This window comes from Glandiceps talaboti, chromosome 12, assembly GCF_964340395.1.
Source record: "Glandiceps talaboti chromosome 12, keGlaTala1.1, whole genome shotgun sequence".
Taxonomy (NCBI): domain Eukaryota; kingdom Metazoa; phylum Hemichordata; class Enteropneusta; family Spengelidae; genus Glandiceps; species Glandiceps talaboti.
In genome coordinates, this window is record NC_135560.1 from 22,923,296 (window position 1) to 22,936,160 (window position 12,865).

At 35.4% G+C, this 12,865-nt stretch overlaps 1 protein-coding gene across 1 annotated transcript in view; it reads left to right on the forward strand.

Annotated features, from left to right (window-relative positions):
• LOC144443128 (focadhesin-like) overlaps window positions 1–12,865 on the forward strand; it is a 48,825-nt gene that overhangs the window by 1,749 nt on the left and 34,211 nt on the right. The window contains exons 3-16 of the mRNA XM_078132499.1: window positions 304–405; window positions 529–739; window positions 1,478–1,763; window positions 3,018–3,202; window positions 3,725–3,988; window positions 5,062–5,268; window positions 5,787–5,914; window positions 6,744–6,929; window positions 7,716–7,791; window positions 8,482–8,616; window positions 9,694–9,859; window positions 10,297–10,485; window positions 11,315–11,436; window positions 12,502–12,594. Of these exons, the coding sequence (XP_077988625.1) occupies window positions 304–405; window positions 529–739; window positions 1,478–1,763; window positions 3,018–3,202; window positions 3,725–3,988; window positions 5,062–5,268; window positions 5,787–5,914; window positions 6,744–6,929; window positions 7,716–7,791; window positions 8,482–8,616; window positions 9,694–9,859; window positions 10,297–10,485; window positions 11,315–11,436; window positions 12,502–12,594 (2,350 nt within the window). The remainder of the gene's footprint in view (window positions 1–303; window positions 406–528; window positions 740–1,477; window positions 1,764–3,017; window positions 3,203–3,724; window positions 3,989–5,061; window positions 5,269–5,786; window positions 5,915–6,743; window positions 6,930–7,715; window positions 7,792–8,481; window positions 8,617–9,693; window positions 9,860–10,296; window positions 10,486–11,314; window positions 11,437–12,501; window positions 12,595–12,865) is intronic.

Sequence of the window (12,865 nt, forward strand, 5' to 3'; positions counted from 1 at the left end):
GAAATCAAATTATTGATAGGATGAAAAGTCAAGGAAGAAATTCTAACATGTTTCATTCATCAAATTTATATGTTCATATGATAACATAACAGTTGTATTAACCTTTATTTTAAAACCCCTTAGGTTTATGACTTTATTTTAAAACCCCTTAGGCTTATGTCTTTATTTTAAAACCCCTTAGGCTTATGACTTTATTTTAAAACCCCTTAGGCTTATGACATTATTTTAAAACCCCTTATAGGCTTATGACTTCATTTTTCTGAAGTCTATTCCTTTCACTCAATCAAATCTTGTATCTTACAGAACTCCACCCCATCCCTTGATCTCAGTATTGACAAGTCGTTCAGATAGCTATCCAGTACTTGTAGACCAAGTCCAATATCTGTTGAGTAATGACAGTGAACAGTAAGTATAAGTATAAAATTAGGTTTCATTGATCACTCACATAGGATAGGTTTATCATGATACTTTTTAATCTGAACAAATCATAATCAGTACTTTGATCGTATATCTTTGTTTTTTTTACAGACTTGTTGTGTGTTGTATAAAATTACTAGAACCATTTTTGAAGTTTGTCCTTATGGATCCCAATGTAACAAGCCAGCATGGTTCACTGAAGACATCATTGTATACTACATTACTACAATTATGTACATCACGGATGACCAGTAAACAAGATGATGATGACTCGGTCCAGTGTTTGGTTGAGTTTTTGGTCAATGTTACACCTTCAATGCAGGTACAGATGTTTCTATATTTCAACTTGAATATAGTTGATTAAACGTTTTATCTCAAAGTTGCAAAGTTGATTTGACCTTAAAGATCACTGATTCTTATTGTACAGAAAAGGACAAATGATGCAGTTCTGTGTGTGTGCACAGTGGTCTTTTTGGGGAACTTGTAAGTAAAATAGATAGAATCATCCTCTGCTCTTAGTTTAGATATCTGTCTTAATTATCACAATTGTAAAAAAGATTGAACTGGTTTCAGTGAATACTATGACAGGTAGGCCACAAAATGCTTTGTTGTCATTGGTCAAGAAAAGCCATCCCAGAATGCACATCACTGCAACAAAATGGAGGATTTTCTGAATTTATTGTACAGACCAAAGGTTAATTTGAAAAAAAAAGAAGAAAAAAAAAAAAGATTTTATAGTTTCTGAAAATCACAGCTACAATGTTGACTAGATTTGATTGCATTTATAGGTATTTTGTATTGTCATATAGGAAGTGACATCACAAGACAAAATTCTGTCTGTAATCAAATGGTGTATAGAGGGTGCTGTGCAAACCTAACCTAAAAATATTATGATTTCTGGGCTTTGGAACATAAAGAGGAGTTTGCTGTAAAGTACATATTTTCTAAAATTGCTAAGGCTGAAAATATATACTTTTCCAAAATCAATAAAACTGAAAATATTTACAAATATTTCTAGGGATGGTCAAATTTTTTATTTTTGTTTTTCATCCTGTTACAGATTGAACCCCTGACCTCTATGACAGAGACTTTGACATGTCTGTCTACTCTCACAAACTTTCTGATACTCTATCCAGAGATGTTTAGTGGCTATCTCAGTACACTTGCTATAAATCTACTCTGTCTTTGTAAGAAGCTGTTAGCGATAGATGGCGATCCAAGATCATCCCTGCATCTTGTCAGCAGGATATCTCAAGTGGTAGTTTTACCTGAAGTAATGGTGTCTATGTTGAGTCACATGATGTTATCATTGCCAATAGTTTATATGCAAAATGTTCTATTGATTTGTAAGTATCAAAATACCTAATTTTTATAGATGTACAGTGATGGAATGAATAATGTTGATTTTAACTGTTCTTGGCAAGCAGGAATGAGAGCAATTTGTTTACGTTCTGATGTAGTGAATACGACTCAAAATCTCTCTATCCTTCATTTTTTTCGTTTGTTTTTTATTTTGTGGTTCTGAGAGTGAGAGCCTTCTTCCTACATCTGACACAATACCACAGGGTTTCACATTCAAATCCCATGCATAGGCATAACCAATCAAAATATGCCTTGTAGTTGACACACCATGATTGGTATTGAAAACAAACAGAACCATCAACACCATCATTGTGCTCTGCACTTGAAACAAAGTGTTCTGAGGTACTGTACCTGTAAATTTGAAATGTAAGATGCGTTCTCATTGGTTGAGTAGGTTACTTAATGCACAGGATTTTGAACATGAATCCTATGGTATTGGGTGAGATATAGGGAGAGGTGCTCACTCGCAGAACAAAAAAGAACAAACGACAATAAATGTAGGAAATAAAGGTAAATAATAAGAAATCAAGCTGTATTGCTATCATCTCCATGTCTTCTTAGTCATTGATGGCACACACACTGTGTACACTGCATTAATGTCTAATTGTAAACAGTGACTGAACAGTTCAGATGTACATTTAGCTTGCAATGTGACCCTTTGTTTTTGCAAATGGCTCAGATTTACAATATTGTGAGATTTTACTGTGAAAATAACAATGATTCTTTGTTTTGATACTGTCAACTCTTCTACATGTGGAGTCATGATGGGTGAATGGTTAGAGTGACTGGCTTGGAATCTGCAGGTTGCTGGTTGTAGAGTCATGATGGGCGAATGGTTATAATGGCTGGCTTGGAATCTGCAGGTTGCAGGTTCGAGCCCATCGCTGCCACTTGTTTCTGAGTGGCTAAAGTCCTTTGGCAAGATTTGAACAACAACTGTGCCGCAGTCAACCCAGCTGTATAATTGGGGACCTGGGAGGATAGAAGTTGAAAGTGAATGCTTTAATCCTATGTGCTTATACATGTAAATGCTGCAATGGATTGTATGCTCCCCAGGGAGTTGAGGAAGTATAAAGGGTCGTTTTGTGCTGCTATAGAGCCATGCCAAGGGTAATAATTGTAAAGCGCTTGGGCACAGAGTCGGTAAGCGCTATATAAGAACCAACCAACATTATTATTACATCATCTTTCCCAACTTTTCCAGGTAAAAATCAATTCATCTTTCCCAACTTTTCCAGGTAAAAATCTTCTACTGAAATCCTGTCAATCCCATGTCAATACAATGTTGGTGCTTCCGGTACTTCAAGTTATTTCTGTCTCACAGTCATCAGTTGTCATAGATACAAGATTAAAGAATGCTATCCAGTCTTTGGCATCAGAAGTTGTGATGACGATAGAAAATGGAAAGAAGAGTGAAGAGAAGGTATGATTCAGGGTCAAAAGTGAAAAAATTGGTATTTTTAGGGTATTGTTGGGGTCAAAATTCAAAGATCAATAATTAGCATAATTGCCATATTTGGCATTGTTTTGGGATTAGCCAATGATCAATGATTTAACCACAGTTATTATATTAGCATAATTGCCATATTTGGCATTGTTTTGGGATTAGCCAATGATCAATGATTTAAACACAGTTACTATATTTGCATAATTACCATATTTGGCATTGTTTTGGGATTAGCCAGTGATCAATGATTTAAACACAGTTACTATATTTGCATAATTACCATATTTGGCATTGTTTTGGGATTAGCCAATGATCAATGATTTAAACACAGTTACTATATTTGCACCTTTTTGTGTAATATATAGCATTGAATAAAGTTTGTTAATAATGTATGAGGGCTCATGCATACTGTAGTTTGCATGCTTTGTTGAGGGATGATCAGTTTGCTATTTTTCGTACATATTCCTACATAAGGAAATTTACCCTCCCCTTTTCCAGCCATCCAAAAAGGAATCATACAGTTGCATTGATGCATGGAACCAAATAGCATCAACCTGTACACAATATGCAATACAATTTCAAGAAGATCTGAAGACAGCTTTCCATTGGCTGGTCACTATCCAATCAGAGTTGAAGAAGGGTGATCATGTGCCAGATGATGTCATCTTACTGCTTGGTTATTTGTTGTTGAAATCAGAGCAGCCATTGGTTGAGAAGTGTCTGACAGTTTTAACAGATGTAGCTGCAAAGGATGTTACTAAGGTAATGTATTGTGTATATCTGTCACTCAAGTGTACTAGTCCTGTTTCTGACATCAAAGATGAAATCTGAGGTTTCTTTGTGTATGTGAATTCTGATTAAGCTTTTCAATGCAAATGATATATAAGAGCTCATGGTCAGGTCTTTGTTATGCCAGAAATAATCATCTCTCACAGAAATTATGTATGTTACAGCATCTTTCCTTTTCATTTGCTTTTCTGTATCCTCTCATGTTTTCTTCCGTAAGGAAGAGATATATTTATGGGTGGAAGTCTGTGTGTATGTGTGTGTGTCTGTCTGTCTGTGTCATTGTTTTCTCCATAACGGCTTGCTCAATTAAAACGAAATTTTGAAGACGTATTCCGTAGGGTAATGGCAAGACTTGATTAGGTTTTGGTGAAAATATCATGAATATTAATGAGCAATTTACGTAATTAATGATTTTCGGTAATTAGGCTATATCTCAAGAATGCACGCTTCAAATTCATTATAACTTGGTACACACATTTGCGATACTAAAGCGCACCTGTCCTGAAAATATTATTAATGTAGCTTTTAGTTTTAATAAGATATTGGCATATTTTCAGTACATTGTACACACGATTAAAGGATCTATGTCATCGTTTTCTCCATAATGGCTTGCTCAATTCAAACAAAATTTTGAAGACGTATTCCGTAGGGTAATGGCAAGACTTGATAGAGTAGAATAGAACTCAGTAATATAATCTGATGCCGTCTTGACTTCATTGAACACTCCTTACTTACATGTACATACTGAGTTCTCAAAAACCACTATGTTTAATTTCTATTTCATCAACTAATATACTATTCAAAGGTATAGTACGAAAAACTCAGGATGACTTTAAACAGTGTAGTTACAATCCTATACCAAAACTATGCACCTAGGCTAATACAGCAACAACTTCACATTGACATTGTTGTATCATTGTGATTACCAATATGTTACATTTAATCATAGACAGTCCATTGTCTATGATGTAATGTTTTATTTCAGAAGTTAAGAATACTTCAAGCAAACTTTCTGAGAAAGCATCTGATATATATTTTTTTTATAGGCACCATGTTTTCTGTCACTGCTGCTGTATAAACTAGGAAAGGAAATTGATCCAGATATTAGACTCAAGATATTGTACACCATACCACTTACAGCCACACATAAAGTTTGTGTAGGTCCTGTGTTGAAAACACTGCAAACTTTTGGAGTTGCCACCTCAATGTCTGCTATTGTAGTCAGATTGATAACAGCACTGTGGAAATTACAGGTATGGATTATGTTTATCAGTTTGTGTATGGTTTGGGGTCATTTTCACTGCATATTTAAAGGATATAGTAGTATTTTAGCTGCAACTGGAATGTTGTTTGTAAATGTTTTGTTAGGTATAATAACTATAAAATAATATTGTACACCATGAACAGTACAATTGTATTACCTGTGGGTAGACATAGTTTTTGTAGCTGCATACACAATAAATCAATTTTGGGTCCACATCTAAAAATGGTGATCATGATTTCAACCTGTTTCTGTACTACTTATGGATAATATCAACCACTGATTAACATATACAATGTCTAATTATTGGGTAAAATTGACATAAAGATATCAGCTTGCCACTACACTACCTACATATAATATTGAACTCAGCTTGTGTCACTTTAAGGACAGAAAGTAGAATGTTTTGTTTCCACCTTTTAATGCTATACTGAGACTAAGATATACAGGCATCATTTTGACTTTTTGGTTGTATTTCCTCTTTATATACAATGTATTTTACTTTTGTAGGACCGTTGTTTTCCTCATTTACAAAAGTTACTGACCTTGACATTAAAGAAGACAAAATCTGAATCTGATCTCATTGATGATGTCCTTCTAGCCAAAGCAGTGTCTGTCAGAGATGTTTGCAGAGAAAGGTAGGATATAGTGTCCTTCTAGACAAACCATAGACCCTCTCTAGCTCCCAGTCCTTGGAGCATCGCATCGCTAAAAGGACTGTTTTGTACATATCGATATCTACTGCATAATTGTACTGTGGGCCATCATGGACTACTTAGGGATAATCTTTGTTGACATGTTACTGTGATGCTAAATTTGAACAAGCGTTAACAGTCCTCAGGGCAGTAACACGTCAACAAATGATTAGCCCTGTCACGTAGTTGATGAGGGCCCACAGTACAAGGATACTCTCGTACAATTATGCAGTAGATATTGGTACATACAAAACAGCTGATAGCAATGCTCCCAAAGACTGGTGACAGAGTCTAGGTCAAAGCAGTATCTGTCACAGATGTTTGCAGAGAAAGGTACCTGATTTCTGTCAAAGCTAAGAAATATCTTAACCATATATGGGTATGTAAGATAAACCAATATCAGTCCAAATACAGTAGACTATGTAAATGAAACCATATCATGAGGGAAATTATGGGTTTGAAAATAAGAATAAGAACTGGTTGCCAAAAATCTTCCTTTATATACCATCACATCAGTGTAGTAAGGTCATATCTACTATGCAATTGTATAGGCAGATATGACCTTACTGCACTGACACAACAATACACTATACTGATGTTCTGGTCTGGCACCATATATGTTTGATTTCTGACAAAGCCTAGCATTTTTTGTGAGCATGAATGTTGAGAAATTTACGACACGTGTTTTGTTTATGTCCAGAATTAACAGTAAAAAATATACTCATCTCTTGTATACATAAGTTTGATTTGAAACTCTCTTTTTTTTCACCAGGCCTTTCCAGCATGGTTCAGACATGTTGACTGCCATACAATGGTTCATATTTGAATGTCAATCTGTAAATGATGAAAGTGTGGTTGCCCTAGCATTAGAAGGACTGTATTTTCTATGTCAGTCTGAGTTTGTAGATATCAGAACCACATGGAGAGAATTCTCATCAAAGTTTACGAAGGAAGAGAGGTAAGAAATATTCTAGTGATCTAGCATAGTGTAGTTTATAACTCTTCATTTTCAAACTGCCTTCAGTGATTGGTTTAGATGCTATCACATGATATGGACTAGTGACCCTTATTGACCCTATTTGCATAGAGTGAGGCACTAGTCATGTTCTGTTTTCCATAGGGAAATATTGTTATATAGCACAGGAGTCCTACCGATGATTTACTTTGACTATGGAAAGAATACGTGCAAGAGAATGTAATGTGTTATAAAACACTTATTGCTTGGCCTTATTTGGGCACTAGTAGACATCATATTACACCCCATGCTGTTATAAAAGACTTATTGCCTGGCCTTATTCGGGCACTAGTAGACATCATATTACACCCCATGCTGTTATAAAACACTTACTGCCTTGCCTTATTCGGGCACTAGTAGACATCATATTACACCCCATGCTGTTATAAAAGACTTATTGCCTGGCCTTATTCGGGCACTAGTAGACATCATATTACTCCTTGTACGATAATGTAGCAACTAGCAAAGCTGATAATGGCTTCATAAATTGACTTGACATTATTGGGTTTTATTTTTGGTGTGAAATTGTTAGTGTTTTGTCACAGAATATGTTGTAAGCATGACAAACCTAAGAAAAGACATTTTTTTATTTTGTATTATGATTATGATTATGAATATGATAATAACCTTAGTGTGGAACTTCAATCACTGGCTCAGAGAACTGTTCTAAACTACATTGAATTTCAAACTTAGCATTGAACTGAATCTAGTTTGATACTTGCCTTTCAGACCACTTGTGAACAAAAAGTTGTGTGAGCTGTTTTCTTTGGTCCCAGATCTCAATGTAGAGACAGAAGACTATGAGGTACACATTCACATACATATAATAATATGTTATTCATTTGAGTATAACGCATGGGAAGTAGACTTGTATATCTGATTAACCCTGTGAATACGTACAAACAAATATTAACTTACGAGAATGAATCTGCATGGACTCTGGGGTCATAGTATCAAATGATAATTTCTACTCACAAATTACACCCCTGATGATGCTGACAATCTGTCAGTGAAAAAATTAGGATTCACTTCCAAGAAACTTTGATCCTTTGAGTAGAAATTATCATAGCATATGTTAAATTTTAGGTGTTAACAAAATCTATTGATTCAACTTTGGTAGGATGCATCATGATAGTATAATTGGCTCTCATTCTCAACAGACGCAGACAGGTGGTGCTAGTTAGAGGACGTTTAACAGTTCTCACTGGTAGCTAACATACAAAGCAACATCAAATATCAACTCTTTCTTTATTCCAATTTTGGAGCTTACATCAACCAAAAATATGCTCCAATTTGTGTAATAAACCCATTTGCACATAAAACACACCAGAAAGAACTGGGTGCCTTTGAGAACAAAAAGAGCAGACAGAATACTTGGTATTCTAAAACACTCCGGTCAGTAATATGAGCGTTTTCCACTATATCAGATTAGCTGATGGCAATTAAACTATAAACAAGAACACTTTTAACAGTTACATTTATGATTTTGTGACAGGAATTCCGTGATGATATCGTGACTATACTCTGGTCATTTGCTAAGAATGCCAACCCTGTAATAAGTGGTGCTGCCTTTGCTGCTTTGTCTCAGTTTGATGAGGAAGAGTTTAGGCTGGATGATTTACCGGATGATGTAAGTTTACATTTATGTTAAAGCTGCTGTAAATTGGGAAAATAATGTATCTACTTTCTTAATACTAGTACTTCACTGCCAGAGCAAATGAGCAAAATTTGATGGAACTCTATCTATGATACATTACGCTAGTTGTTTCCAGCTGTATACCACATTCCTTCAAGGAAGTACAATACAGCATGTACTCTGATCATCAGTACTGCGATATACCCAGCCTGTCTACTCACTGGATCAGTGACTCCTTCACACAATATACCCAGCCTGTCTAATCACTGGATCAGTGACTCCTTCACATGATATACCCAGCCTGTCTAATCACTGGATCAGTGACTCCTTCACATGATATACCCAGCCTGTCTACTCACTGGATCAGTGACTCCTTCACATGATATACCCAGCCTGTCTACTCACTGGATCAGTGACTCCTTCACATGATATACCCAGCCTGTCTACTCACTGGATCAGTGACTCCTTCACATGATATACCCAGCCTGTCTACTCACTGGATCAGTGACTCCTTCACACAATATACCCAGCCTGTCTACTCACTGGATCAGTGACTCCTTCACATGATATACCCAGCCTGTCTACTCACTGGATCAGTGACTCCTTCACACAATATACCCGGCCTGTCTACTCACTGGATCAGTGACTCCTTCAAACAATATACCCAGCCTGTCTAATCACTGGATCAGTGACTCCTTCACACTAGTTTCAATATCCAGTTTGTCCTGGTTGCAAGTTGACTTTTCGAAATATCTACATAAAATGATTGGTTGCTATGATGAACATGTTTAAATTACATCAGACAGTTTGATTATTCAAATGAAGTCATTGATATGTAAATTGTAGATAGACACATACAAAACATGTAATGCTAATGTTATGTTAATTTCTACATGTTGGTATTCTAATACCAGTAGCTAAAATAACAGGTTGAAATTGGTATGAGGACAAGCAGCATGGTGGAATGAGAGCAGTTTATTTGCAATGACAGTACAGTACTTTCTCTAAGTTTGTATTTTATACATAATAGCAATAAATATCAAATTGAATGTGTTGTGTTCTTATAATTAGATAAGTAGAGATGTAAAAGCCAAGGCAGCAGCTGCTAAGGAAAGAGAAAAAGCCAAACGACAAGATGAAGATGATGAAGATGATGATGATGATGATGAAGATCTTGATATCCCAGGAGATTGTTATTTGAATTTACTAACACAAATCAGTCCATATTGTTTACAAGGTCAGTCAAAATATGAAACACACATTCAGATTGTTGCAAATTAGTTCAAAATATATGCCTGTATCCATGACAATGACTGCGTCCATAAATTACAAATTAGGTTGTTAGTTTGTTAATTTTTTGTTCTATCACCATGGCAACACATATATCACAAATATGATTGTCCCACTTTGGAGCATATATATTCACAGGCACGCACAGTGTATGATACATCAGATCATTTTTGTATTTAGACATTCCAGATATTATTTCTGCTGCAGTGTTTTTGCTAAGACTGAGGAACTCCAGTAACGAGGAAAAGTGACATAGTTACTCAAAGAATTGACCATAATTTTTCTTTGAGAACCCTGGTAGATTTTACCTAGCTACTAGCCCATAACAATAATATTCTAGTTATACAACAGTGTACACAAAGGTAATAGTTTCCTTTCTTACAGATTTTGAGAAGTTTCTGACATCACTTATTGCCCAGGAAATGAACAACATGCCTAGAGGGGTGTACCATTCTGCTTTGAAGGGGCAACGCAAATCAGCCAATCAGAGCAAGGCTTTGAGTGGGATTCCTGCATTGATGCAAAGACAATATGATAGAAATAAACTACCTGGTTTGAAACAAGGCTTGGCAGGTAATCTCTACAGTTTTATGAATTGAAGAATTTCTCTCTCAAAGATTGGATTGGATACTTTCAAAAAATTTAGTCACCTTTGCCAACCTGCTAATGTGTACACTGAAAAGTCCTATCAAGAGCAAATTTACATTTACCAATGAAATGAATCAAACTGAATTTGTGGAACCTTTGCATATTATAAATATGTCCTTGAAATATGAAACTATTGTAATATTCTGCTAACAGTATCACACCATAATTCTTTCTCACTCAGAATATACTTTTTACATTCAAAGGTTTCCACTCCTTATCTCAAGAATATAATCAGTATGCAACAATTTCACAATATACAGACTGAGTCAGAAATGGAAATATTATTCAAGCACAATCATTGCTCTTCTAGGCTTTACACTGAGATGAATCCATCAAATATGATTCTAAATTACAAAATATTCTGTAGTAATCATAATAATGCGAATATATAATGTGCTTTTTCTCCTGAAAGTTCAAGGTGGCACAATAGCCATTTATACTTCCTCAACTCCCTGGGGAGCACACAATCCACAATACACAATATTATGAATGTATTCATTGACTTGATTGTATACAATATCTTTATCAATGATAGCTTGTTATATTCAAATGTTCAGTTGTCATTGAATAGCCAACACAGAGTCAAATGAGAGTTGATTTATGTGTAAACGTAAAACTGTGTATACAAAGGTAAAGTTTCCTTCCACACACAAAGTAAAAAATTAATTCCTGTACTATATTAAGTATTCTATCTTGTTTTTGGAGCAAAGTCTACTTCTGTACTCAAGCAAGTTTTTTTCTCGTTCTTTTTCAGCTGCCCTCCTATTTTGCTATGATCCACCGTTGGAAGTTGGTAGGGATGGTAAGCCAGCAAGGAGACATGTGGTTGGTCTAGGAAGGGCATACCAACAGACACTTAATATCATGTTGAATGAGGTAAAGACTAAAGTGTTGTGTGACTAGAAAAAAACTGGAAGTGGTCCATCTTGACTAAAACTTGGGATATTTTTTGGATAAATTAGATGTCAGGATAAATTCACATTATCTACCAGTTGGCATGTTAGCTCAGCTGGTTAGAGCACTCTGACTAGTGTTTAGGGGATGTGGGTTCAATTCACGGAATCTACCAGTTGCCACGTTAGCTCAGCTGGTTAGAGCACTCTGACTTGTGTTTAGGGGATGTGGGTTCAATTCACATTATCTACCAGTTGGCACGTTAGCTCAGCTGGTTAGAGCACTCTGACTAGTTTTTTGGGGATGTGGGTTCAATTCCTACATGTGTCACTTTTCTTTCGCAATTCCTCATTTATAAAAAATTCATATTTTTTGGCCTGGAAGTAGTCCATCTTGACTAATCAAAGCATTATGACTACAATATCTATCTCTCTCTCTGTCAACTACCTTGAAGGAACATCATTGGAACTCATATATCTTGACTGGGATATAAGTTGACAGAAAGATAGATATCATAGTCTTAATAGTCATAATAGATAGTCATAATGCTTTGATTATTAGATAGAGGTAATCATGCAGGGATGGTTGGCTACATCATTTTTCTGATGACACAGTAGTGCAACCTGTGTATAAATTTTCATGAATGTTTCCGTTTCTGTATAAATATGTTGAATGACTAGATAACTGGTATTTGATCCATAGAGAGAGAAGTCTCTTAGTAGAGTTGGATGGATGCTTTGAAGACATCAACAGATCCATCTTTACCTACACTATCTTTAACATTGTTCCAGTCTATCATTGTTGTGGGAAGAATGAGTTTTTGACGATATCTGTATGACAGTTTGGTATCCGGTAGCAAAAAGAATTGTTTGTTGCATATTTTTCCAATAGGGTTTGTGCTAGAATGTATATCATTTGAAATATTAAATTGATAATTCTGTGAATAATCCTTATAATTATCCAAAATGTTTGTGAATGCATGGTTGCCACATATTATTTTAGCTTCCTTTTTTCACCTAATAGTGGATGTACTATAATTATTTACAGGTACCAGTTCAGCCATCTGACTGGTTCAGAACCGTGTTGATGCCACACACATGGACAACTTTTATGAGTCGATTATTTGACGCAATGTTTGAGGTATGTTTGAAATGATGTATTAGTAAGGTTACTTATCAATTCCTTTTTATGTTTCAAAATTTGTATTGTTAGTAAAATGCAAAAGTTTGATAAGAAATCAAAAAGTGAAGAATAAATTGTAGTGTATTGCATCTCACTATAGTGCAAATTTTTTGAGATGGATTTACTTCAGTGTTCTCCATTCATGTCATGGTTTATATTCTAACATCCCATAATATAACTAATTTGTGTCAGGATGCCTTCATGCTTTTGTCAGCTCAAGACCATTGAG